This window comes from Lissotriton vulgaris, chromosome 3_2 (genome assembly GCF_964263255.1).
Source record: "Lissotriton vulgaris chromosome 3_2, aLisVul1.2, whole genome shotgun sequence".
Classification (NCBI taxonomy): Eukaryota; Metazoa; Chordata; class Amphibia; order Caudata; family Salamandridae; genus Lissotriton; species Lissotriton vulgaris.
In genome coordinates this window covers 8,200,522-8,228,471 of record NC_141690.1, presented here as the reverse complement: position 1 = coordinate 8,228,471, position 27,950 = coordinate 8,200,522, and the positions used below count along the sequence as shown (strand labels likewise).

Here is a 27,950-nt window from a genome sequence, read left to right as displayed (position 1 = left end):
ATTGGGCGTCTGAAGGCCCAAAAGCACCCTGCACCCAGCCGCCAGAGTTCCACTGGGTGTGCAACACCTATCCTACTCTACTTTCCCACTTGCCCTGTGTAAGTGACCAGAAGCTCAGGTCCCAAAGGCACGTAGTCTAACTGCTAGCAGCCACCAACCAAAGGCCCCCTATCCTCCATAGGATTACATTGGGCCTACTCACTCTACACCCGGCTGCCCCTGTGCAGCTGAAGGTGTAACAACTGTACTTACATGACCCTGGGAGACCCCTGAGTCTACCCCCAGAACCATAACTCTGCCAGCTGAATACTTACCCAAAGACCGATAACTTGATTTTCTCCATAGAGTAACAGTGGCTGATTTCACTTGGAAATTGTTCTGTCGATTTTCACAACTGTGAAATATTCCTTAAAAATCGTCGGAACACCAAAAACGAAATTAGTCACCTGCAAACAGGAGAGATCCCAGTGCTGTATCTGATCACAGCACTGAACCTTAAAAGTAATTATAACAGCTGTTTACTGTTAACCTAATTTTCCTCCATAGGAACCGATTTTCTGGTTTTTACCACGTGTCGATTTTTCAAACTTATAAATATTCCTTTAAAATCGCCTGTATAACAAAAACGATTTCTTTCAACTGTTTACAGGAAATGCACCAGGGCTGAATCCAGGATTCAGCCCTGAGTAAGAAAAACCTACATAAAGTAATTTTATTGCATTTACTTAAAAACTCCCATTGAGCTAAATGTTATTTTGTGTATAACTTGTGTTGCCTATTGCAACAACTTTATCTATTGCATCTAAAAGTCTATTGCTATTTGAAAGTATTCAATTGCAACATCTCATTCTGAGAAAGTATTTATGATTCCTACTGTGGTTCTAAAATAAACAACTATGTATTTTTATATACAAAACAATTGGCCTAGAGTTCAGTTCTTGAGTGGGTGAGACCATTTGCTGACCGAGTGTGTACATCAAATGCTGAACACTGTCCTCTGATACTGCCTTACTGCTCAACCAAGCTACCACTTGAGAGTAAGGTTATATCTAACTTTAGCCTCTGCCATACCTCTGGGGACTGAAGACTCTCTTGTGCACACTGTACCTTACTTTGGTCCAGTATATTACAGAGCCACTTTCCTACACAGCGCCAGGACTGGCTTGAGAAGGGATAGTCCCCCGCCCATTAGGATACTGGGGGCTGTGGCATGAAGCCCTCGCTCTCCTAATGTGCAGGCTACTAGTGCACATGTTCGGGCTGGTCAGAAAAATGACCATCCCAAAACCGAACATGCGCACTATTGCTGCTGCGCTTAGTGCGCTACCGTCACCATCCTTCAGTCAAACAACCCTGAGTGCTCCCGCAGCCCCACCCCCTTCAGTGTACTGGGTCCTGATTGCCTCAGTGTGAGAAGTTGGCCTGGTATATGGTGTTCACTATTCTAGTGATTACCTTGCACCAGTCCAAACAACCCTTATGGAGATGGTTGTAAGTCAACCTTATAGACCAGCTATCCAAGTGGTAGCGCCGACAGAACAGTCTTAGGCTAAAAAACTCTAAAGGGCGTGTAAAGCCAGCTGTTTTACCATATGTAACCCCTTGAAAATCAAATGAAAGGACACCACACAGGATATATATCAAGTATATATGTATTTATTTACTAACACACTCCTCTGAACTCTTTATGAGGTCAGAGGCCAAAGCACATAACAAGTTACTTAGCCAGAATACGTTAAGTTGCACAATTTACGGTTAGGCCCTAGGGGCGAAGCAAACCATATATTAAGAAAGTGGTACAAGTACCACGTCACGAGAAAAGGAAAGGCCTAGGGAATCGCTGGGGCTACACTATCTGAAGCTTTGTTTAGAAGTAGGAGGCCCACAGGCGGCGCGTGCAGTGTCTTTACACACACACGGGATTCAATGCAAAGTCAATGGGAACTTAGAAGTTAGATATAGAAGGATTTAGGACACTTCCGGTTGAGCTAGGAAGAAACAACTAGAGACTTAGACACTTGGATAGTCAATACCCTTGGGATCACCGAAGTACTCGCGTTACCTCACCCACAGACGACGGGTGCATAGGTGTGAAGATGTGTCTGGTTTCGTCGTTGGAGCCTATGGAGACCTGAAGAAAGATGCTGCAGGCGACCAGGAGGAAGATGTCCGGGTGGATCCAAGGGTGGATCAAGGATGAAGAGGACCTGAAAGCAGAGGGGACAGAGTCTGGGTCACTAGCTAGTGACCGGGTGGAACCAGGAAGGAACCAGAAGATGTCGAGGAGCAATCAGGCGCGGTCTTGAAGTTTGTCTGTGCAGCCACGCGGACCAGGAGGCTTCGATGACACCAGGTGCTGGAGAGGAGCTGTGCCACGAAGGGTCTCGCAGATGGAGGGGTCAACTGCCGGATTGCAGTCAACAAGCCTTGGCAAAGGCAACCCACGCAGGATACCACAAAGGCTTCTGGTGCAGACCAACAAGGTCCGAGGTGCCTCACCTTTGCAGTGAAGCAAGAGACAGTCTGGAGCAACCAGACCAGCGAGGTGGTTCAAAAGGATGGTCTTCACAGAGGCTACTAGCCAACGGGCCAGCAACCAGACAACGCGTCGAGCAGAACAAAAGCAGAAGGGCCCCACGCAGAACTTGTGGAGTGTGGGGGGCTGATCTTCGTCGCAGATGGAGCTCGGGATCGGGGCTTCTCAATCCCCAGTGCACAGCTTCGAGGGTGCCTCAGGAGCTGCACAGGTAGCAAGTTGCAGGCTTTTCAAGATGTCCGGTCCCTCGTGTCTCGTCGCCTCCAAGGATCTCAGCTATGCTGCAGACGTGAAGAGAGGGTCAGAGAGGTCTGGAAGTCTGGGTCTTGTCAGGCTCTGTGCTCGGGTTCTGGCGGGAACGTTGGCAAAGCAAGCCGTTGATTTGCTGGATGGTGCCTGGTTGCCCAGGGTGGTCACTCCTTGGCCACAAGGCAGATTCTTCAGTCTTCAGCTTCAGCAGAATGTCGAAGGTCCAGAGTTTCGTTTCGGGTTTCAGTCAGGATCTAATCTAGAGTCTCAGGGCTCATGTCCTACCGTTATACAACTAAAAGGGGCTGGATCACTGACTAGGTCTCTCCTGTGGGTGGGACCAGGAAGGGGGGTGGTTACACCCCTTTCTCCTTTGTCCAGTTTTGCGCCTGAGCTGGGGCTGGAGTGCCCCAGCAACCGGTTTGAACTGGGGTATGCATGGAGCACCTAGTGTGCCCCAGGCAGTGTCTCATTCTATTCAACCCTCCCTGTCCCAATACACAAAGTCCTGTCTTGGGTGGTGCTCGCACCTCCCCAGGCAGGAAACCTATTGTCCAAACCTCAGTGACTGGAAGGACTCCCAGCAGCAGGAGGTCAGACTTGTGTCGGTGGCAGCAGCGTCCATTTTGTGACTCTGGAGCCCCGGTTAACTTTAACCGGGATAGTCAGCAACAACATGTCTTCTCACTCTAGAAGGGTGGAATGCTACCCCCATCGCCAGAAGAGTATTCCAAAGCGTATGACACCTTACACGACATGTTTAGATGAAGCCAAACCAAAATTAGCATTAACCGCGAGGATTATAATGCAAATAAGAGTATATGGTAGGGCGATATCATAGAACAGCTATAAGGACATGGTTCCGAAATCTGCAGACAGGCTCAGCTCATGCTAGAGCATCATCTCACACATAACCACGCACTCTGCCTCCAGGATTGTTAAAGCCTGCCATAGGAGTGACTTATAGGTTACAATGTGTCTATATATAAGTAGGTATAGAAATACTATACCTAAGCAAGGGGTGATTACACGACCTTGCCCCAGCTGAGTGATCAGCCAGTTGCACAAGTTACTACTTGTGTAACGATATATCTGTAAGAGACATTAGTTAGTGATAGATTCCTTACCTTTGAATATCCCCAGGCGTCAGACTGGATCCGGAATTTTTTTTGCGTAGCAATACCCCTGCCCGTCGGTAGGAGTAGTCCGCGGCTCCTCGTCCGTTGTCGGCGAAGTTATCGCCGGCATGACGTCGTCAGAGTACTTAGACATCGCCCATGCGCGCTGACGTCAGTTCTGATACACAGCTTTTCCGTGCCAGATACGCAGAGCCATGATAGAACAAACACTGGTGCCATGAAACTAGGGCCCTGAAAGGGTATGACCGTAACCCTAGAAATCGGTTCGCAGAACGGGGAGGATGGGTGGGCCGGTAAGGAATCTATCACTAACTAATGACTCTTACAGATATATAGTTACACAAGTAGTAACTTGTGCATCTGAAAGAGACACGTTAGTGATAGATTCCTTACCTTAGAATAGATACCCCAGCAATACCAACCCCGGTGGTGGGTCTGCGAACCAATAATCACACCAGAAAGTCCTGGAGGACAGAACGGCCAAAGAAGCCAGGCAGTAGTGTCTTGCAAACGTGTGCAGCGAGGTCCACGTAGCTGCCTGGCAAATGTCCTGCAAGGGCACTCCTCGGCCTAGGGCAGTTGTAGTCGCCGTGGCCCAAGTAGAATGAGCCTGCAATCCAACAGGGGGCTCCTTTTTGGCCAAGGAGTAGCATGCCTGGATACACAAGATGATCCACCGCGAGATGGTCCCCTTTGCACCGCCTTTCCCTTCTTCGCGCCCACGTAACCAACACAGAGTTGGTCATCCACCCGGAACTGGCGTGTGCGATCCAGATAATAAGAGAGCACACGTTTTGGGTCCAGACGGTGGAGCCTCTCTTCCTCTTTCGAGGGATGCGGAGGCGGAAAGAAGGTGGGCAAGGTAATGGACTGCCCGATGTGGAAGGCCGTGACAACCTTGGGCAGGAAAGAGGGTCTCGTCCACAACACAACCTTGTCCGGATGGACAGAGAGGAAAGGAGGTGTTGAAGAAAGAGCCTGGAGCTCACTCACTCTCCTGGCAGAGGTGATGGCCACCAGGAAAGCAGTCTTCAAAGTAAGAAGACGGAGAGGACAATTGTGGAGCGGCTCAAAGGGAGCACACATTAGGTAAGTAAGTACAAGATTTAAGTCCCACCAGGGCATCACGAAGGGAACAGGAGGAAACATATGAGTGATGCCCTTCAAAAACCTATTTACAACTGGGGAATTGAACAAAGAGGGCTGATCAGGGAGCCTTAAGAAGGCGGAAATAGCAGAGAGGTAGCCCTTGATGGTGCCCAGAGCAGAGCCCTGCTGGGCAAGAGAGAGAAGAAAGAGGAGAACCTCCGAAAGAGGGGCAGAAAGGGGATCCACAGCCTTTGCTGTGCACCATGCCACAAATCTGTTCCACCTGCAGGCGTATACCGATTTTGTGGAGGGACGCCTGGCTGCCAGAATCACATTACAGACATTAGAAGGAAAGTCAAATGGCCTCAACTGCCGCCGCTCAATCTCCACGCATGTAAGTGGAGACTGGACAGGTTCGGGTGGAGGACCGTATCCTGCTGCTGAGACAGAAGGTCCTCCTGAAGAGGCAGACGGATCGGGGGGATCGACAGACATGCTGAGTAGCTCGGGATACCAGTATCTTCGTGCCCAGTCTGGAGCCACAAGGATAATTTGGGCCCGGTCACGTCTGATCTTCTTCAGCACTCTGGGCAGAGGTGGTATAGGCGGAAAGGCGTACAAAAGACCGCAGCTCCACTCGCGACTAAAAGCGTCTCAGAGAGAGCGCAGCCTTGGAAATTCCAACGCTCAGAACTGATGACATTGCGCGTGCTCTTCTATGGCGAATAGATCTAACCAAGGCTCTGCCGACTGCTGAAAGAGGCCTTGCGCCACGTCCGAGTTCAGACGCCATTCGTGATCCATCATGCACCGACGGCTGAGTTAGTCTGCCCTGGCGTTCAGGGAACCTGTCAGGTGTTGAACCACAAGGGTCACGCCCTGATGTTCCAGCCACTGCCAGAGGGGAAGAGCATCCTGGCATAGGGTCCACAACCCCACCCCGCCCTGTTTGTTGCAGTACCACCTGCACTACACTCCCCCGGACAAAGGGGAGGAATGCCTTCAGTGCAGAAGGTTGATGTGGAGCCGGGACTCCTCCGGAGTCCAGAGGCCTCTGATCTCAGCCTCTCCCATGTGGCACGCCCAGCTCTGGAGGGACGCGTCCGTCACAACTACGTGCTCCGGTTGGGGTAGGGAGAGGGATCTGCCGCTGACCCAATCGCGGTCCGTGAGCCACCACAGCAACTGTCTTGCAGTGCCCTCCGAGATCAAGACATGGTCGGACAAGTTGCCCTGATGCTGGGCCCACTGAAACTTTAGGTCCCACTGCAGAGCCCGCATCCGCCACCGGGCGTGATGCACCAGAAGTATGCAGGAGGCCATCAGCCCCAGAAGCCAGAGCGTCAACCTGACAGAGTCTCGAGATAACGGCTTAAAGATCGGAATCGGAGCCTGAATATCCCGAACCCGCTGTTCGGGAGGATAAACCCGAAACTGCACCGAGTCTAGAACTGCTCCGATGAAGAGGAGCTTCTGAGAGGGACACAGGTGTGACTTCAGCACATTGATGGAGAGCCCGAGCAGGTGCAGGAGGTCGGCCATAGTCTGGAGGTGGCTGACGACTGTCTGGGACGAGCCCGCCTTCAAAAACCAGTCGTCGAGGTAGGGGAAGACTAAAACCCCTAACCTGCGCAGATGAGCTGCGACCACCGCCATCACTTTCGTGAACACCTGTGGGGCGCTGGTAAGGCTGAAGGGGAGCATGGTAAACTGAAAGTGCTCGTGGCCTACAGTGAACCGCAAGTAACGCCGGTGGGCCGGCAGGACGGGGATGTGAAAATAAGCGTCCTGTGAATCCAACGCTACCATCCAGTCTCCCGGGTCAAGGGCAGATAAGACCTGAGCCAAAGTCAGCATCTTGAACTTCACCTTCCGGAGGAAGCCGTTGACGTTCCGCAGGTCCAAGATAGGGCGTAGGCCCCCCTTTGCCCTTCTTGGGAACCAGAAAGTAGTGGGAATAACAACCACACCCTACTTCCGGCCCAGGAACACGCTTGATGGCCCCCTTGGCCAAGAGGGCCGGAACTTCCTCTCGCAGAAGACTCAAGTGATCCCACGACACGCGGTGGTACTGGGTTGGCATGGCAGATGGGGTCGCCTCGAAGGGGTGGGAGTAGCCCCTTTGGACGATTTGCAGCACCCACCTGTCCAATGTGAAAGTGCGCCAGTGGAGGAGTTGATGGCGAACCCTGCCCCCTGCTGGCGTCACATGGGCCTGAAAGCTCGGACTAGGAGTGTTTTGAAGCAGATGCTGCAGCGGTAGGTGTGGACTCACCTCGCCGTTGTCCCCGACCGCCGCCACGGCGGTTACCACGTCCGCCACCGCGCTGGATGTTAGTCTGCGGGCCGTGGCTGGCAGGACGTGTGGGGACGCCCCTTCCTTGGCCACGAAAGGAGCGAAAGGCAACAGTTTGCTGGCGAGGGGCCGAGAGGCCCAAGGACTTGGCCGTAGTCCTGGAGTCCTTAAAGCGCTCAAGCGCACTGTCTGCATTGTCGCCAAAGAGGCGACGGCCATCAAACGGCATGTCCATAATGGTGTTTAGGACATCAGCCGAAAAGATGGTAGACCTCAGCCAGGCGTGGCGACGAATCGCCACAGTCGTTGCCATCGCCCTGCCCGGCGAGTCCGTAGTATCCAGCCCACACCGGATGAAATACCGTGCAGCATCCTGACCCTCCACAAGGGCTTGGGTGAGTTTAGTCCGGACCCCCTCCGGACATTGTGGCAGCACGTCCGCGACCATGTCCCTCAGAGAGTGGGTGTAACGGCCCAAGAGACACGCGGTGTTGATTAACCGCAACCCCAAACTAAGTGAGGAGAACATCTTTTTATCATACTGTTTGTGCCTCTTGGATTCCCGATCGAGGGGAGCCATCGGGAATGCGGTCTGGGAGTTAGAGGCCTGTATGACCAGGATCTCGGGGTGGGGTGGGTGGACAGGAAGCAATGGTCGCCCGGAGCCGGGCGGTGGTGCCTGGCCACGTTCCTATCTACAGGCAGACCTGTAGCGGGCTTGGACCAAGTGCCCAGAAGAACGTCTGACAAGGTCTCATTAAACGGCAGCAGATGCTCAGCCGAGCTTGCCTGCGGTTTACGGACCTCAGTGAGGAGGTTAGCCCTCACGGCCGCAACGGGTAGCTCAAGGCCCAATGCCTTGGCAGCCCCCGTCTGCACCACACTATAGGCAGCCCCCCTCCACCGTAGCCAAGGTAGGAGGGGAGACAAAACCAGTATCGGGCGAAGTGTCCAGACCACTGGCCTCCCCTAGCTCACCTGCCCAGTCGTGAGAAGACTGGCACTCAAGTGCCAGAGGGTCCTCAGACCCCTCCCAATCCTCCTTGCCACCCATCTCCTGATACTCAGGTTCAAATGATGGGGCAGGGTCGCAGAAGTAGAAATCTCCTAGCGAAGTTGAATACGGCGCCGGACCCGAATCGAGGGTAGGACATGGCGAGGTCGTGAGGTCGACCGGCGACGACCCGGATTCGGAGCCGGGTCTGGCGGGGCCCTGCGGCGTCGAGACCGAAGTTGCTGACGGCACCAGGACCAAAGCACCCGACGGCGCCAGGGCCGAAGCACCCGGCCCACTTGGGGACCTAGTCGGGGCCGCTTGGCCCGAAGGCGCCGCGGAACCAGACGGAGGAGTGAGCGACCTCATGGCAATGAGGAAGGCCTAGATCTCCTCCGGCGTCGGGTTCTGCCCAGGGACCGGCGGGTATGGAGCAGGCCGCGACGCCTGCGGCGGAGCCGCGGGTGCGGTGTCGCCCGAACCCCCGGCTGCTTCGCACCGAGCGTCGGGGGGAGTCAGAAGAGCGATGCCGCCTTTTCGACTTCTTGTGCCTCTTACCTGAGGACTTCGAGCCCGAAGACTGATGATGACTCCCGGAACTGTGGTGACTCCGGCCCCGCAACCGGTCCCTCGACCTTCTTCCGGACCGGTACCTCGAGCTGCGCGGGGTTGACTGCCGGAGCTCGAGTCGCTTGCGGGACCGCTGCCATCTAGCTATGGACGTCGGGGCCCGGCAGTCGGAGCATGACTTGTCGTCGTGGTCGGGGACCAAACAGTGAAGGCACCGGCGATGGGGGTCTGTAACCGTCATTAGTCGGCTGAAATCGAAACAGGGTTTAAACCCAGGCATCCCTACCGGCACCGTCGGAGTCGAGTGACTCGAAAGATGATCAAAAAGGATCGAAAAAGTTGGTCAAAAATTGACTAAGGGTACAACTTTTTATGGGTCGGCGCTTGCTGGCGTGGAAAAAAGACGAACTGACGTCAGCGCGCGAGGGCGGCGTTTAAGTACTCCGGCGACGTCATCCCAGCACAGACGACTGACGCGGAGCCACAGACGACGCCTACCGATGCGCAAGGGTACTGCTACGCAAATGTTTCCGGATCCAGTCTGACGCCTGGGGATATCTAGTACTAACCTGTTTCTTTCAGATAACGGTAGTACAGGGAGGTACCCCAAGGGAGCCCCCCTCAGTACATGGGATCATACTTCCAACACTGGAATCGGTGTTGGGGTATGATTCAAACATGTTTGATACCAAACAGGACTGATGTAGGAGAGTAGGGTCTGCTTCCTATGGTCACCCCCACTTTTGCTTTTGCTTTACTGGTTTTCGACTTAGATGTGGCTGTGGGCCTGCTAATCAGACCCACAGCCCAGATGCACTCTCTCTAAATTTACCATGTACTTTAGGTACATCCACAATTGGGAATTGGTTCACCTTGTCAGCACCTGTAGAAGTGTACCAAAGGTACTCAGGGCATAGGTGTAACCAAGGACTACCAGGGGCTGAAGCATGTATTATGCCACCCCTGGCTGGCCACTCAAATAGACCCAACTGGCTGATTACTCAGCTGGGGCAAGGTCATGTAATCACGCCTTGCTTAGGTGTAGTATCCCTATACCTACTCACATATATACACATAGTAACCTATAAGTCACTCCTATGGCAGGCCTTAACAATCCTGGAGGCAGAGTGCTTGGTTATGTGTGAGATGGTGCTCTAGCATGAGCTGAGCCTGTCTGCAGCTTTCGGAACCATGTCCTTATAGTGGTTCTATGATATCGCCATACCATATACTCTTAAGAGCATTATGAACCTCGCGGTTAAATGCTAACTTTGGTTTGGCTTTATCAAAACATGTCGTGTAAGGTGTCATACGCTTTGGAAAACTACCCCCTCGCCAATTCTGGCAACGGGAGTAGCATTCCACCTTTCTAGAGGGAGAAGACATGTTAGATCTGACTATCCCGGTTAGAGTTAACCAGAGCCCCAGCATCACAAAATGGATGCTGCTGCCACAGACACAAGTCTGACCTCCTGCTGCTGGGAGTCCTTCCAGTCACGGAGGTTTGGACAATAGGTTTCCTGCTTGGGGAGGTGCGAGCACCACCCCAGACAGGAGGATGTGTATTGGGACAGGGAGGGCTGAATAGAAACAGACACTGCCTGGAGCACACTAAGTGCTCCATGCATATTCCAGTTCAAACCAGTTGCTGGGGCACTCCAGCCCCAGCTCTGGCGCGAAACTGGACAAAGGAAAGGGGGTGTAACCACCCCCCTTCCTGGCCCCACCCATAGGAGGGACCTAGTGAGTAAACCAGCCCCCTTTAGTTGTATAAAGGTAGGAGCTAACCCAGGAGACTTTAAATTAATCCTGGAATCGAACTGAAGCGAAACTCTGGACCCTTCGACATTCACCTGAGCTGAAGACTGAAGAAATCTCCCTTGTGGCCAAGTAGTGACCACCCTGGGAAACCAGGCACCATCCAGCAACTAGACGGCTTGCTTTGTCCCCATCGGAACCAGAATACAGAGCCTGACAAGACCTCGACTCCCGGACCTCTGTGACCCCACTGCACGACTCCAAAACAGCTGAGCCCCATGGAAGGCGTCGGAACCCGTGGAACCCTTCTGCTTGGGTTCTGCTCGACGCGTTGTCCGGTTGCTGGCCAGTTGGCTAGTAGCCCTGTGGCGATGATCCTTTTGAAAATCCATCGCTGGTCTGCTTGTTCCAGACTGGCCCTTGCTTCCCTGAAAAGGTAAAGTACCTCAGACCCTCCTGGTCTGCACCAGAAGCCTTTTGTGTATCCTGCGTTGGTTGCCTTTACTTAGGCTTGTTGACTCCGATCTTGAAGTCGACCCCTCCATCTGTGAGACCCTTCGTGGGACAGCTCCTCTCCAGCACCTGGTCGTCCTCGACACCTCCTGGTCCGCGTGGCTGCAACAACGAGCTTCACCCTAGCACCTGATTGCTCCTCGACGACGTCTGGTTCCTTCCTGGTTTCATCCGGTCACTGGCTAGTGACCTAGACTCTGTCCCCTCTGCTTTCAGGTCTTCTTCAACTCCGATCCACCCTTGGATCCACCTGGACATCTTCCTCCTGGTTGCCTGCAGCATCTTCTTCCAAGGCTCCGTAGGAAACAACGAGAAAACCCGACACACTTTGACACCTATGCACCTGCAGCCCGTGGTGAGGTAACAAGAGTACTTCGGTGTTCCTGTAGGGATTGACTATCCTAGTGTCTAGTTTTGTTAGTTGTGTAATGCAAATGCTACTTACCAGTATGCATCTGTTCTTGGCATGTAGGGCTGCTGACATTCATATCTGTGCATAGATCGCCGCCTAGTGTTGGGTCCGGATGATTGCACATTGTTGTCCTGGAAGAGTCTTCGAAGTATCACGAGATAGGTGGCTCCTCCCCTGGACTACAGTTCGCATGGGCATCGCCTCCATCCCCAGATTGTTTTTAGCCATTGGCAGAGATGGAGTGAAGTATGTGAGTGATGACCATGCTATGCGTGTATAAAAGAAATACTGCAGCTGCTACAGGCGCCGGGGAGGAGGGCGGGCGATATGAATGTCAGCAGCCCTACATGCCAAGAACAGATGCATACTGGTAAGTAGCATTTGCAGTTCGAGGCATGTGGGCTGCTGAATTCATATCTGTGCATAGAATACATAGCAGTGCTCCCCTCATTGGCGGCCGCCCGTGCCAGCTGCAGCAGTTTGAAAAAGTGTCTTGAGAACAGCCTGTCCAACAGCTGCCTGCTGTTTGGAGTGTACGTCTACGCAGTAATGTTTAGTAAAAGTATGTGTGGTAGACCATGTGGCTGCCCTACAAATATCTTCCAAAGGAATGTTCCCAAGGAAGGCCATAGAGGCCCCCAACTTTCTGGTGGAGTGGGCTCTCGGTGGAATTGTGAGAGTGCGTTTAGCTTTAGCGTAACAGATCTGAATGCATTTCACAATCCACCTAGCAATACCAGCTTTGGAAATAGCGTTACCCTTGTGGTGTGAGGCAAAAGCAACGAAAAGTTGCTTGGTCTTTCGAAAATCCTTTGTCCTGTCAACGTAGTACATTAAGGCTCTTTTAACGTCAAGAGTGTGGAGCATCCGCTCCGCCAGTTACTCAGGGTTTTGAAAAAACACTGGCAACTCGATTGTCTGGTTTAAGTGGAATTGAGATACCACCTTAGGCAAAAATTTAGTGTTAGTGCGGAGCACCACCCTGTTGGCATGGACTTGGAAAAAAGGCTCTTGGATGGTGAGTGCTTGCAACTCACTAACCCTCCGTAGCGATGTAATTGCTACCAAGAAAGCCACCTTCCAAGTTAGAAACTGCAGCTCACAAGAGTGCAGTGGCTCAAAAGGGGGACCCATCAGCCTTGTAAGAACCACATTGAGGTTCCATTCTGGAGCTGGTGGCGTCCGTGGTGGGATGACCCTTTTGAGCCCTTCCAGAAAAGCCTTAATAGCAGGTACCTTGAAAAGTGATAGGTGTTGCCTATTCTGGAGGTATGCGGCCATTGCAGACAGGTGAATGCGGATGGAAGAATACGCTAAATTGCATTGGTATAGATGGAACAGGTAACAAATGATGTTCTGAATGGAAGCATCCAGTGGGTCAATGTTGTGGCTCGCACAATAAATGACGAACCGCTTCCATTTAGCCGCATAACATGCTCTAGTAGTGGGCTTCCTTGCCTCCCGAATGATGTCCATGCAATCGGGGGGGAAGATTGAGGTAGCCAAACTCTAGGACTTCAGGAGCCAGATCGCCAGGTTGAGCTGTTGCGGATCTGGGTGCTGAATGTTGCCATGGCTCTGCGTCAGAAGGCTGGGAGTGAGGTGAAGCCTTTGATGCGGTACCATGGAAAGTTCCAGAAACATGGTGTACCATGGTTGGCGAGCCCACGTTGGAGCAACCAGGATGAGAGTCATCGAGTGTTGCCTGAGCTTGCGTGCCACCAGCGGAATCAGAGGTGCTGGGGGAAAAGCGTACGCAAATCTGCCTGACCAGTTCATCCACATCGCATTGCCCTGCGATTGCGGGTGTGGGAACCTGGCGGCGAAGCTTTGGCATTTTGCGTTCTCCCTTGTGGCGAACAGGTCTATCTCTGGATGACCTCACTTTTGGAAGTACGGTTGGAGTACTGATGGATGTATCTCCCACTCGTGCATTTGATGACTGTGCCTGCTGAGCAGGTCCGCCATCTGATTGTCCTTGCCCGGGAGGTGCTGCGCCATGAGGAAGATGTTCCTCTGAATGGCCCACTTCCACATGCTCTGAGCCAGATGAGACAGCTGAGGAGAGTGTGTTCCTCCCTGCTTCTGAACGTAGTACATGGCCGTCATGTTGTCCGTCCGGATCAACACGACCTTGTTGCACAGGTGTACTTTGAACGCCTTCAGGGCCATGAAGATTGCCATCAGTTCCAACACATTGATGTGCATCTTCTTTTGCTGTGATGTCCATAGTCCCTGCACTGTGTAGTGGAGTACATGCGCTCCCCAACCCTGGAGAGAGGCGTCCGTTGTCAGGATAATCTGTGGCACTGGCTCTTGAAATGGTCGGCCCTTGCAAAGGTTTTGTGGATTCCACCAATGCAGAGAGTTGTATGCCCGACCGCTCACCAACACTAGGTCTGTTAGTTGCCCATGAGCCTGAGTCCACTGACGTGCTAGGCTCTCCTGTAGCGGACGCATATGTAACCTCGCTTGCGGGACGATGGATATGCAGGAGGCCATCATGCCTATCAACTGCATGAACACCCTCGCTGGAAGCGAGTGCTGTGGTCTGAATCGTTGGATCAGCGTCTGGATACTGGCGATTCTCACTGAGTTTGGCTGCGCAGTGGCTGCCAGAGTGTCTATTGTCGCGCCCAGATACTGCCGTACATGGGCGGGTTGGAGATGTGATTTTGGGTAATTCAGTGAGAATCCCAGATCGTGCAGGAGATGAATGGTGCGGGACACGTGGTTTGCGCACTGCTGTTCCGAACGTGCCTGAATGAGCCAGTCGTCCAGATACGGATAGACATGGACGTTCTGGCGTCGTAGGTGCGCCGCCACAGGCGCCAGGCACTTTGTAAAAACTCTTGGCGCTGTGGTGACTCCGAAAGGCAGAACCCTGAACTGATAGTGCTGGTCTTGGATTGTGAACCTGAGGTACTTCCTGTGTGAAGGATGCAGGGGAATGTGAAAGTATGCATCCTTTAGATCTAGCGTTGCCAGGAAGTCCCCCTGCTGAAGCAGAGGGAGAACCTGCTGCAACGTGAGCATATGGAAATGCTCCTACAGAATGTACCGGTTGAGGGGCCTGAGGTCCAGGATGGGCCTGAGGGATCCGTCCTTTTTGGGGATTAGAAAGTACAGAGAGTAAACTCCTGTACCCCTTTCTTGCAGTGGCACGAGCTCTATCACTCCTTTTTGCAGCATGACTTTGACCTCCTGCTGCAACAAGAGCAAGTGCTCGCCGGACATAGGACGGCTTCTTGGAGGTATGTTTGGTGGTGTGGACGTGAGTTCTAGACAGTAACCGTACTGAATAAGAGATTTGACCCACCTGTCCGTGGTGATGGATTTCCACACGGGCAGGAACTGCTGGAGTCTCCCCCCGACCGGTGTTGTGTGGTCGGGGGGCAGTGACAAGGCGTCACTGTTTGTTGGTGGTGGAGGACCTGGAGCTGTTGTTTCCACGTCCCCTGCCTTTGACGTTGTTGCCCCTGTAACCGCCTATACCCTTGTTGGTGTATGAGGTCTGGGTGTTGCTTTTGTAATACTGCGTGGATTGCGATGCCTGACCCCTTGAGGTGCCTCTGTTACTGGAGCGGCGAAAGGAACCACCCCGAAACTGCTGTGACTGGAGGGCTCCCATAGACTTAGCAGTGTCCGTATCTTTCTTCATTTTCTCAAGGGTTGCGTCCACTTCAGGGCCAAACAGGTGGTCTGGATTAACTGTTTGATTTAAGATGGTTGTCTGTATGTCTGGTTTGAAGCCTGATATTCTAAGCCAGGCATGCCTACGCAGTAACACGCTGGTGTTTACAGCCCTGGAGGCGGTATCAGCCACATCCAATGCACATTTAATGGAAGCATTGGTGATGAGCTTCCCCTCCTGAATCAACATTTCAGCTGCCTCTTTGTACTGGTCAGGTAAGTGTTGCAGAAGTGTTTCAAGGGTGTCATAGTGCGCCCTATCGTAGCGTGCAAGTAGGGCCTGCGTGTTTGAAATGCGCCAAATATACGTTTGCCTGAGGCTTCAAAGATCTTGGATTCTTTGTCTGGGGGAGGAGCATCACGGTGGTCTGCGAGTTCGCCCGTTTGCGTGCGTTGGATACCACCAACGAATCCAGTGGCAAGTGTCCCTTGATGTATGTTGGATCAGTGGGCGCTGCCTTGTATTTTTTGTCAATACGAGGATTGATGACTCGCGCCCGAGTGGGCTCCTTGAAGACCTCTGGCGCGTGCTTCAGCACTCCCTTGAGCATAGGCAATGTTTTGACCGACTTTTCAGCCACTGAGAAAGTGTCAAACAGAAAATCTTCATCCACAGGGTCCGCATGGAGCTCAACATCATGGTTTGCTGCAGCCCTCTCAATCAGAGCATTGAAGGCTGCAGAGTCCTCTGTTGGAGAAGTCTTTGCTGCAAAAAGCTGCGGTTTGTGACCCGACTGAGGGTCCACCGGGTCGCCTCCCGCAGACCAAGGTTCGTTGACCTCCTCCGGATCCCAGTACGCTGGATAATTGTACTCGTCCTCCTCATCGCCGTCACCTTCCCCAGTGTTAGAATGGGTTGGTGAGAGTTCCAGATTTTGTGGAGATGCAGGCTCCCTAGGGGCAGAAGTACCCGCAGAGTCCAACTTCTTTTTGAGTGGAATACGAAAAGGTTCCAACACCGGCTCCGTGGTGATTTTCCTCTTAAGGAGAGAGAGTTTGCCTGTGTCGGCGTCGATGACAACCTCTCGACGCTCCTCTTCTGCGAGTGGCTGTAGCCGAAGCTTCGACACTACCAATGACGCTTTGGGCGTCGACACCGGCTTCAAAGGCACCTGGTCCCCATGCTTTGGAGCGAAGGCCTTCGGCGTCTTCTTCGGCGGCAGCATGAAGCGGATCGGCGTCTGCGCCTTGGCCGTTTGCTGTGCAGGCTTCGGCACCACACTCTTCGGTTCCGGGGCCGCTGCATCTTTTCGAATCCGTTGAAGGGACTCCGTGACCTTCTTCGTTAAGGACGGTGAGGGCTGGACCGGCTCGAGCGATTCCTCCGAGGCCGGAGTCGGGTCGCTGAGTGAAGGCACGGTCTTCGGAGCCGACACGTCACCACCCTTCCCCTTGACGGCCGGAATCGGTGCAGCCAGAGCCTTGGGGTCATCTTGACGCTTCTTCGAGGGTCTTTTCGGGTCGTCGACCTCGACCATCTTCGGCGCCGACGCGGCCGCGTCGGTCGTCTTTGCCTTCGGATTCGACACCAGGGACTTTGGGTCGGCCATCTTGGCTTGGCTTTTGATGTTGGGGCCATTTTAGGCTTCTTTGGAGCCTCAAGTCCCGACAGTGAGACTTTCACTTTCGGTTTCGATACCGTTGGCGTGGTGCCCGGTGGTTTCTCTTTCAGTTTCTTTACCGGGAGTGGCGCGTCACCAATGTCCATGGCCGGGCCCGTAGGCGGAGCCGTGGGACGAGTAGTAAGGTCTTGGGTAAGGCCCGAAGGCGATCCCTCGACCTGGGCCGTATCATGGGGATTGACCCCGGAGTCAGTCTGGGGGTGCTCCTCCTCTGAGCTATCCCCCACGGTGGCAATGGCACCGTCGTCGTCCCCTACCTCTCCGACGCCTTCATCAAACTCCTCGTCCCCCGCGTCGTAGTTTTCATCGTCCGACGCTGGGCTGGAGTCCGAAACTTGTAGGAAGGTGTCGTCACCAACGTCTTCCTCGAAGATGTCGTCCGGCGGGGGCGCTGATAAGTGGGCCTGGAGTCTAGCGGCCCTACGAAGCTTGAGAGTTTTCTTGCACCGGATCTTCGAGCAGGCCATACACCTGGCCTCGTCATGGTCCGGCGACAGACATTTGTTGCACACTGGGTGCACGTCGAGGTGTGAATACTTTGAGGTGCACACCGGGCACCTCTTAAACGGAGTTCGTTCCATGATAGTAGTCTGGAGCGTCGTGTAGGCCCGTCCGCGCCGACAGCACGCGGAGGGGCAGCAAGAGTTCGGAGCTGATGAAATAACAAACCCGAACGATGGACAATACGGACGCCCGTCCTAAAGACCTTTTGGTCTCAAGTTAGAAAAGTTAAACAACTATCGATTCCGACAGAGGGAACCGAAACACATCCGAACCCAATGGCGGAAAAAAACAATCTGGGGATGGAGGGGATGCCCATGCGCACTGTAGTCCAGGGGAGGAGCCACCTATCTCGTGATACTTCGAAGACTCTTCCAGGACAACAATGTGCAATCATCCGGACCCAACACTAGGCGGCGATCTATGCACAGATATGAATTCAGCAGCCCACATGCCTCGAACTCCTAGTTAGACCGGAAGTGTCCTAAATCTTCATTACTTACCTTTTTACGTTCATATTGACTTTCTATTGACTTTCTATTGACTCTCGCATGAGTGTACTGACACTGCACGCGCCGCCTGTGGGCCTCCTACTCCTAATCTAAGGGTCAGATATTGTAGCCCCAGCGATTCCCTAGGCCCTAGGCCTTCTCCTTTCCCGAGTCTTGGTACTTATACCACTTACTTAGTATATGGTTTTACGCGCCCCTAGGGCCTAACTGGAAATTGTGCTATTTAAAGTATTTCTGAGTGTAACTTGTTATGTGCGTTTGCCTCTGACCTCAAAGAGTTCAGAGGAGTGTGTCGGTGAATAAATACATATATATTTTATATATATCCTGTGTGGTGTCCTTTCATTTGGTATTCAAGGGGTTGCATATGGTAAAACAGTGGGCTTCACACGCCCTCAAGAGTCTTTTAGCCTAAGACTGTTCTGTCCACGCTACCTCTAGGATATCTGGTCTATAAGGTTGACTTTACAACCATCACCATAAGGGTTGTTTGGACTGGTGCAAGGTGTTCACTAGAATAGTGAACATCATATACCAGGCCAACTTCTCACAACTGGGTTTGGTGCAGCCACTACATGGATAGACATCAAATAATGACTGATGTTACCCAATTTTATACATATAGTGGACTGCACTTACAAAGCCTGCAGAATCTACTCCGGGGTGTGTAGGGTTGCCCTGCTGATGCAGTGGAATACTCACACTTATAACCAAGCACCCTGCCCTGAGGAGTGAAGATTCGGCCATAGGGGTGACTTATGTTTTAAGTGTAGTGACCCCAGATATAAGGAAATGTATATTTGCACGCACCAACTCACACAGCGTTCAATGGCAGGCCTGTAGCCACAGTTTAAGTGGACTTCCATGGGTGGCACAATACATGTTGCAGCCCATGGGAGACCGCTGGTATACCTATGCCCTAGGTACCTTAGCACAATATACTAGGGACTTACAAGGGTACACCAGTAGCAAATTGTGGATGTACGAGAGTACTTACCATGATACATCTTGGGGGGAAAAGCACAGTGACTGGGGTCCTGATTAGCAGGATCCCAGTCAAGTCAAAAACTGACACCAAGCACAAAGTGGGGGTAACCATTCAAGCAGATCCTACAGCAGGTCTCACTCATCTACACACTCCAGGATATGGATAAGTACCCCAGGAACATCAAATATGAATAGTACCAGACTCCTGCATTTCAGAAAGAAGCAAAAAACACATCACTGCAAGCAACATGATCCTCACTGGTACTATATAAACCTTGGTAGAGACATGAAAAATGTCCAGCACATGTTGCTTTCTAGCAGGGTTTGCACTATACAAATAGGTGGGCACAATAGAAATACCTCCTCCTTACATACATTTCAGAATGATCAAGTTTGGGAGAGGGAGAGCTTATCATGAACACAAGATTTCTACAAAATTTCTACAAATAGATTTATAACTATATTTGTGCAATTCCTAATAACTTTACAAACCTTTCTGGATGAATGATTGCACAGTAAATGTTGCCAAGAATTGTTATTCACATAAGAACTAGTTGATGGTTGCTATTAAATTGTTCAGTACTCACACATGCTATGTAAAATATTTACTATATTTAGTGTTGTAGAATATGGCGCTTTATACTTACTCTTTGATATCTCGCAGCTGATCAACATCCTGAGGTTTTGTGAAATCTGGGTCATGTGCTAGCAGGTGGATCATGTAGGGAACAACATATTCAGGCAACAAGGACAGCAGTTTTTCTGGGGAAACAATGATACATGTTTGATAGATACCAAGTAGAGTAGGACAAAAACGTTTCTGTAGAACTACAATTGATTTTGCAAAAAGGTGGCAACCTGGGATTCCTCTGAGAAACTGTAATACAAATTCAAGGAATGATGAAATACTAATTTTAAATGCTATTTTAAAGCATGATACCTTGTTGTAGATTAACATGCCATGCACAATTCCATCATTTAGTAAACTGGCTAGGCAAAGCATCATATTTTTGTTGAAATCAAAGTGTTCATTGACCACACCATTTTACTAGATAACCCACTAGGATGATTATTGTAATGCCTGCCATTTTCATATTTTACTTTCCATGCCTTGTACCCTACATATGATAATTAATGTGAGTAGGAAAATGCCCCCTTTTGTCATGATCACCCCCATTTTTTTTACCATTGGTACGGATGTTTTTCGATTGATGTGCACCTTAGAGGTGTGACTAGCCTGGAGGTGCAATACGCCTACACCACAGCTAATTTCCCACCTGTCCTGGTGCCTAATGTCCCTCAGGGCATGGGGTTGCATTGTCCAGGTCTGGAGGAAATGGTGGTTGCAAATAAAAGGCGGCAGAGGCTTTTGAAGCCTCTGGTCCCGTTATGCAGATTCACTAGTCATCCTTCTGGAGGAGGTGATAACACCTTCTCCCGAGCAAGCATTGTATCCTGACCTAAGAGAAAGCTGGCTCTCACCTACAGGGGGCAGAATCTCATCTGTGGTGGCAGGCTGGACGATACCAGTAAGCCAGCACACTAGATGACTAGTAGGGTTCAGGGGGCACGTCTAAAGGGCCCTCTGGGTGCCTATCATAATATATCTAATACTAGTATTGGTATGGATTTATTAAGTCAAGGTGTTTCATAACAAACACCATAGGTTTAAGTGTAACCATTATGTAGCTGGGTAACTGGTTATATTCTGTGCCCAACACACACCTTAAGATGGATTCTCAGTTCACTTGCAATATCTAGTAATTGAACAAGACTTCACAGGGGAATGTCTGCTCATGCAAATACGTCTTCACACACAATATAATACACCCTTGCCGTAGTACTTCCAGGCCTGCTGGAGGGGTATCTTACAGTGACTTTGGGGTGGTACACAGTGAGGGTGCCATGTCATGTTTTCACACATTGTTTGCATCATGTCACGCAGCCTACATGCAAATTGTATAGGGTTCCTCAGCATGGCATAATACATGCTGCAGCCCTTAGGGACCCTCTTTAGTACCCATGACCTTGGTACCAGGTGTAGGAGAGTAGGGTCTGCTTCCTATGGTCACCCCCACTTTTTGCTTTTGCTTTGCTGGTTTTCGACTTAGATGTGGCTGTGGGCCTGCTAATCAGACCCACAGCCCAGATGCACTCTCTCTAAATTCAAGCCATGTACTCTAGGTGCGTACACAATTGGAAATTGGGTCACCTTGTGAGTCCCTGTAAAAGTGTACCCTAGGTACTCAGGGCATAGGCGTAACCAAGGCCTACCAGGGGCTGCAGCATGTATTATGCCACCCCTGGCTGGCCACTCAAATATGGTAAAATACCCCTCACACACCAAAAGGACCCTTGGTGTCATGCTTCATCATTGAGGTCTTCGCACCCCTCTACGGGATGCGGCGTGCTGTGACCTGCGACTCGCGGGAGCACTTGTTCACGGACTATGTGTGGTGTGTGTGAGGGTTTATGTTTTTGTTTTATGTGCGTGAGTGGTGAGGTTATCGACGAGTGATGTTTAAAAAGTGCCTGGCTCGTGGGGAAAACACAAAAGAAATTTTAATGGGCCCCCTGGCTGGCGCTATTAAAAGGGGTGATTAAATGGAGGTGTGAAATGCAGGACAATGTGCATCACCTCCTGTGTGTGTCAACATGTTTCGGAGTGTGGAACTCCTTCAGGACGGGGTACACAAATCCCCACCTTACTCACGTTTCTCTACTTTAAAAATGTTATTTACAAAAGTGAGATATGCTGCACGTTATGCAATGTACCTACAATTTTGCTTTTATTCGTCGCTATTCAGCTGACAGTTACGCCCGTATGGGACTGTTACTGCCCCATACACAGCTCCGCTCACTCACAGCGGAGCCGCGTATGGGGCAGTCAAGAGGGATTTTCTCTGAGGCATCGTAGCGAACCAGCACGAAGACCCCTACGTTCCTGAGGCTCATGAGGCATTGAAAATTAACCCATAACAGTCAGCTGAATAGCAACAAATAAAAGCAAAATTGTAGGTACATTGCATAACCTGCACCATATCTCACTTTTTTAATTAACACATGTTTAAAGTAGAGAAACGTGAGCAAGGTGGGGATTTGTGTACCTTCTCCTGAAGAAGGAGTTCCACACTCCGATACATGTTGACACACACACACAGGAGGTGATGCACATTGTCCTCCATTTCACACCTCCATTTAATCACCCCTTTTAATAGCGCCAGCCCAGGTGCCCATTAAAATTTATTTTGTGTTTACCCCACGAGCCAGGCACTTTTAAACATCACTCATCGATAACCTCACCACTCACGCACATAAAACAAAAACATAAACCCTCACACACACCACACATAGTCATTGAACAATTGCTCCCGCGTAGTCGCAGGTCGTAGCACGCCGCATCCTGTAGAGGGGTGCGAAGACCCCAGTGATGAAGCATGACACCAAGGGTCCCTTTGGTGTGTGAGGGGTATTTTACCAACACTGGGTGCTCCCAACCATAGTTGAGAAACCCATCCATCGTAAGAGTGGATTCATTTTGTTTATGTAAACTTGTTAGGTAGTGCGAGAAGTTGGCCTGATATGCAGTGCTCACTATTCTAGTGATCACTATGTATCATACCAAACGACCCTTATTGATGATTGGTTGTAAGTCAACCTTATAGACCAGCTATCCTAGTAGGATGGACAAGAGCAGTCTTTAGGCTAAACTCTAGAGGGGGTGTTAAGCCAGCTGTTATACCATCACATATACCCCATGAACACCAAGTGAAAGGACACCACACAAGTTGTTATGAAAATAAAAGGATATTTATTTATAACACAACAACCCTGGACTCTTTATGAGGACAGGGTGCTAAGCACAATACAAAGCTCTTAAAGAAATACTGAAAGTCGCACAATTTACACAAATGCCCGAGGGGCACGGAAAACCATATACTACAAAAGTGGAATGCGAAATTACTAGCAGGTAAGTACTACTCTCAGAGGCTTTAGAACAGCTGGGCCTACAATGCTGAACCCTTAGATTAGAAGCAGGAAACCTAGGGACGTCGTGTGCAGAGTGGGAACTCTCACGCGTAATGCGGGACAAAGTCTATGGATGCTAGTAAATGCAAAGTTAGTGTTCTCGGGCGAACCCGACAAGGTAGGTCAAAAACGAAAGTGGATCTAGACACTTAGAGAGTGGATCTACGCTGGAGCACCGTGGTACTCAGTTTACCTAGCCCAGGGGCTGCGGCTGCATAGGGTTCAAGTGTCGTCGGGAATCCTCGTTGACGAACCAGGAGCCTGAAGTGGAAGTTGCTGGCAGGCGACCAGTGAAGATGTTCCGGGCTGATCCAAGGACTGGATCAGTGAAGAAGGATACCTGTAAGCAGAGGGGACCAAGTTCTGAATCACTAGCCAGTGATTAGGTGGGCACCAGGATGGCACCGGACGAGGTCACTCAGCCAGGCGAAGAGGGGACACTGGATTCTGCTGCTGCACGGACCAGGGCGCTGTTGTCGACCAGGCTGGAGGTCTGCGAGCTGTCCCACGCCGGATGTCTGCTGCTGGCGATGCTGGATCCGGTGAAGGAGGCAACAAGCCTTGGCTACGGCAAGCCCACGTAGCGACACAAAATGGCGTCTTGAGTGGACCAGGAGGGTCCGAGGAGGGTCCCCTTCAGGAGGAGACTAGGGCTAGTCTAGAGGAGCTAGACCAGCGGTGAAACAAACGTAGGACGTCGTCTGGAGGGTCACTAGCCAACGGGCAAGTGACCGGACAACGTAGCAGCAACCCAGGAGCAAAAGGGCCCCACACAGATCTGGTGGATGCTGGGGGGCTGGACTTCGGTGCTCGTGCTGCTTGGGGTTGGGGCTTCTCTTACCCCAGGGCACCCATTTGAGGGTCCCTCGGTGGTCGTGCTGGTTCAGTGTCGTGCTGGTTCTGATGATCGCCGGGTCCTCTGGTCTCATCGCAGCCACGGTTCTCAGCTGTGCTGTAGAGGCAGGTTGAGGTCAGAGAGGGCAGGGAATCCGGGTCTCGTCGTGCTGGTCAGTCTGGTTCCGGAGGAAGGACGTTTCAGCAAACCGCAAGATACTTAGTTGGTGCCTGCTGCTGCAGGGTGACTACTCCTTAGTCACAAGGGAGAAATCTTGAGAAGAAGTCGAGAGTTCCTTTCGTAGAAAGTAGTTTCAGGATTCAAAGATGATCTAATTTGGAAGGGTCCCCGCTCCTACCTTTATTCTAAAGAAAGGGGCTGGTACGCGACTAGGTCCTGCCCATGGGTGGGACCAGGAAGGGGGGTGGTTACACCCCTCTCCCCTGTCCGGACTTTCCCCAGCTCAGGGGCTGGTGTGCCCCTGGAACTGGTTCAAGCCGGCATATGCACAGTGAGCACCGGGGTGCCACTTGCAGTCACCTTCCTCTCAGCCCTGCCTACCTGGGACACACAAAACCTTGTCTGGGATGGTGCTAGCACCGCCCCTGACAGGAAACCCTTTGTCCAAGCTCTCCTCGCTGGAAGGACTCCCAGCAGCAGGAGGTCAGACTTGTGTCTGTGGTGGCAGCATCCATTTTGTGATGCTGAGGCTCGAGTTAACTTTAACCGGGGTTCACAGTTACATACATGTCGTGTCCCTCTAGAAGGGTGGAATGCTAACCCCGTCGCCAGAATTGGCGAGGGGTTAGTATTCCAATTCGTATGACACCTTACTCGACATGTTTTGATAAAGCGATACCAAAGTTGGCAAATAACCGCGAGGATTACAATGCACTTAAGAGTATATGGTACGCGTTATCATGGAACAGCTATTAGGACTTGGTTCCGCAAGCTGCAAACGGGCTCAGCTCATGCCAGAGCACCATCTCACATAATTCCAAGTACTCTGTGTAGGAAGGTGGATATCTGACTATGGTTACCCCCAAACTTTTTGCCTGGTGTTTAGCTGGTTTTTGACATAGTTGGCCTGGGATCCTGCTATTCAGGGCCCCAGGCTGATTGCTCTCTCCTTAAAATGGACTCCATGTACCTTAGGTGCATAACACAATTGGAATTGGTTCACCTTATAGGCCCCTGTAACAGTGTACCATAGGTACCCAGGGCATAGGTGTAGCCAAGTCCTACCAGGGGCTGCAGCATGTATTGTGCCACCCCTGGCCTGGCCTCCATATTTGACACAACTGGCTGATCACTCAGCTGGGGTAAGTTGGTGTAATCACCTCTTACGTAGGTACAGTATGTCTGTGCCTAACCCTAAACTGGACACATATATTCCTATCAGCCACTCCTATGGAAGGCCTCATCAATCCTGGAGGCAGAGTGCTTGGAAATATGTGAGATGGTGCTCGAGCATGAGCTGAGCCTGTCTGCAGCTGTCGGGAACCACTCCCTAAGCTGTTCCGGGATATTGCCATACCATATACTCTTAAGTGCATTATAATCCTCGCGGTTAAATGCTATCTTTGGTTTGGCTTTATCAAAACATGTCGAGTAAGGTGTCATACGAATTGGAATACTATCCCCTCGCCAATTCTGGCGACGGGGATAGCATTCCACCCTTCTAGAGGGACACGACATGTGTGTAGCCTTAACCCCGGTTAAAGTTAAAAAGAGCCTCAGCATCACAAAATGGATGCTGCCACCACAGACACGAGTCTGGCCTCCTGCTGCTGACCGAAACTCGGCAGATGGTGGCCTGGACAAAGGGTTTCCTGCCTTGGGAGGTGCGAGCACCACCCCAGACAGGATTTTGTGTATTGGGTAGGACAGGGCTGAATAGAATCAGACATGCCCGGGGCACACAAGGTGTCCCCGTGCATAGGCCAGTCCAAACCGGTCCTGGGACTTTCCAGACCCAGGCCTGGCGCGGAACTGGACAAAGGAAAGGGGGTGTAACCGCCCCCCTTCCTGGTTCCTCCCAGAGGAGGGACCTAGTAGGTGATCCACCCCTCAGATTGGGAATAAGAGTGGGAGCAGTGCCATTGCACAGCAGATCATCCTGAATCAACTTTACACGAAGAAGAAGACTGGACTTCGACATTCTGCTGCACAGAAGACTGAAGAGAATCTCCCTTGTGGCCTAGGAGTGGCCACCCTGTGAACACAGGTACCAACCAGCAACTCGACGTCTGCTTTGCCGCCGCCTCCCGAGCCCAGAGCCCGACAAGAACCAGACTCCCAGACCTCTCAGAGCCCGATCCACAGTCCCTGCAAAGAAGGGACCCGTGGAGGCACCGAGTGTTGTGGGACCGGACCTCTTGGAAGACACTCGAAAAGCTGACTGCGCAGCTTCTGAGGCATCCTCGACGTTGTGCTTTGGGGACTGAGAACCCCCACCACCGAGCAGCCCTTGCACCGAAGATCAGCCCTCCAGCATCTCCACGATCTGCGTGGGGCCCTTTTGCATTGTGCCACTCGACGCGCCATCCCGGCCACTAGCCACGTGGTCAGCGGCCATCTTGGCGACGAACCCGAAGATTTACACAGCAGGTCTGGTTGCTCCAGACCTACCCAAGCTCCTGTGAAAAGGAGCACCCGCTCTGACCTTGCTGGTCCGAGTGTTAAGCATCTTTCAACTTCTGCTTGGCTTGCCTTTGCCAAGGCCTGTTTGCTCCGATCAAGGTGCCGACACCGCCAACAGCGAGAAGCCTGCGTGGGACAGCTCGTGACCGACTCCTGGACGTCCTCGACCCCGGGTATCCACGTGGCTGCAGAAAGAAGCTACCCGACAACGCCTGTTTGCACCCGACATCGCCTGGTTCCAATCTGGTTCCACGGTAGTCACTGGCAAGTGACTTTGAACACTGTCCCCTCTGCTTTCAGGTCTTCACATCTTCAGATCCACCCTTGGATCCACCGGAACTCTTCTCATCGAGCCGCCTGCAGCATCTTCAGCTCCAAGCACCATCGACCAGCGTGACGAAACCCGACACTACTTCGACCCTGTGCACCCGCTTCCTGTGGGTGAGGTAACTCAGCTCCGCCGGTGCTCCTGCACTGGTACACATCCCAAGGGCCTGTGTTTTAAGTTTCAGCTCCGTAGGTCACTCGGAAGGTTCCTAACTTTCTAACTTTGTACTTTTTACGCACCATAGACTTTGCGTGCACTTTGAACACTGCACCCGAGTCCCGTGGGCCTCTCCCGACTTAGTCACTGCTAGTCTCGAATAGCTCCAGCGATTCCCAAGGCCCTAGGCCTCTTCACTTTCCTATTGGTATCTCTTATACCACTTTCTTAGTATATGGTTTAGGTGGCCTCTAGGGCTCATCCATATTGTGCAACTTTTGTGTATTTTAAACTGTCTTGTGATTTAACGCTTGTGCTTCTGTGCTCATAAAGAGTCCAGGGGATTTTATAGTTAATAAATCAATATATATTTTCAATATATATCTGTGTGGTGTCCCTTTCATTTGGTATTCAAGGGGGTTGTGTATGGTATAACAGCTGGCTTCACATGCCTTTCAGAGTTTAGCCTAAGACTGCTTTGTCCACGTTACCACTAGGATAACTGGTCTACAAGGTTGAATTACAACCATCATCATAAGGGTTGCTTGGCATGGTACAAAGTGATCACTAAGAATTAGTGAGCATTATATACCAGGCCAACTTCTCACACTCTGCCTACAGGATTGTCAAGGCCTGCCATAGGAGTGACTGATAGGAATACATGTGTCCATTTTAGGGTTAGATATAGGTATACTATATCTAAAGCAAAGGGTGAGTACACCACCTTGACCCAGATGTCGCGCAGCCAGTTGTGTCAGATTTGGATGGCCAGCCAGGGGTGGCATAATACATGCTGCAGCCCCTGGTAGGCCCTAAGTGCACCTATGCCCTGGGTACCTAAGGTACACTGTACAGGGACTGATAAGGTGACTCAGTATCCAATTAGATATGTACCTAAGGTACATGGAATCCATTTTACAGAGAGAGCAGTAGGCCTGGGGCCCTGAATAGCAGGGTCCCAGGTCAACTAAGTCAGAAAACCAGCAAAACACCAGGCAAAAAGTTGGGGGTAACCATAGTCAGGTATCCACCCTCCTACAGGTAGTACGAATCCACAAAAAAACTTTCTCTCCCCTCCTTGTTAAACT

The 27,950-nt window shown here is 51.5% G+C and overlaps 1 protein-coding gene across 2 annotated transcripts in view; it reads right to left on the bottom strand.

The window, feature by feature from the left end:
- Positions 1-27,950, bottom strand: part of PDS5A (PDS5 cohesin associated factor A) — a 1,517,933-nt gene that overhangs the window by 400,436 nt on the left and 1,089,547 nt on the right. For both annotated transcript variants that reach the window (XM_086963962.1, XM_086963961.1), the window contains exon 26: positions 19,519-19,633. In XM_086963962.1, the coding sequence (XP_086820088.1) occupies positions 19,519-19,633 (115 nt within the window). The remainder of the gene's footprint in view (positions 1-19,518; positions 19,634-27,950) is intronic.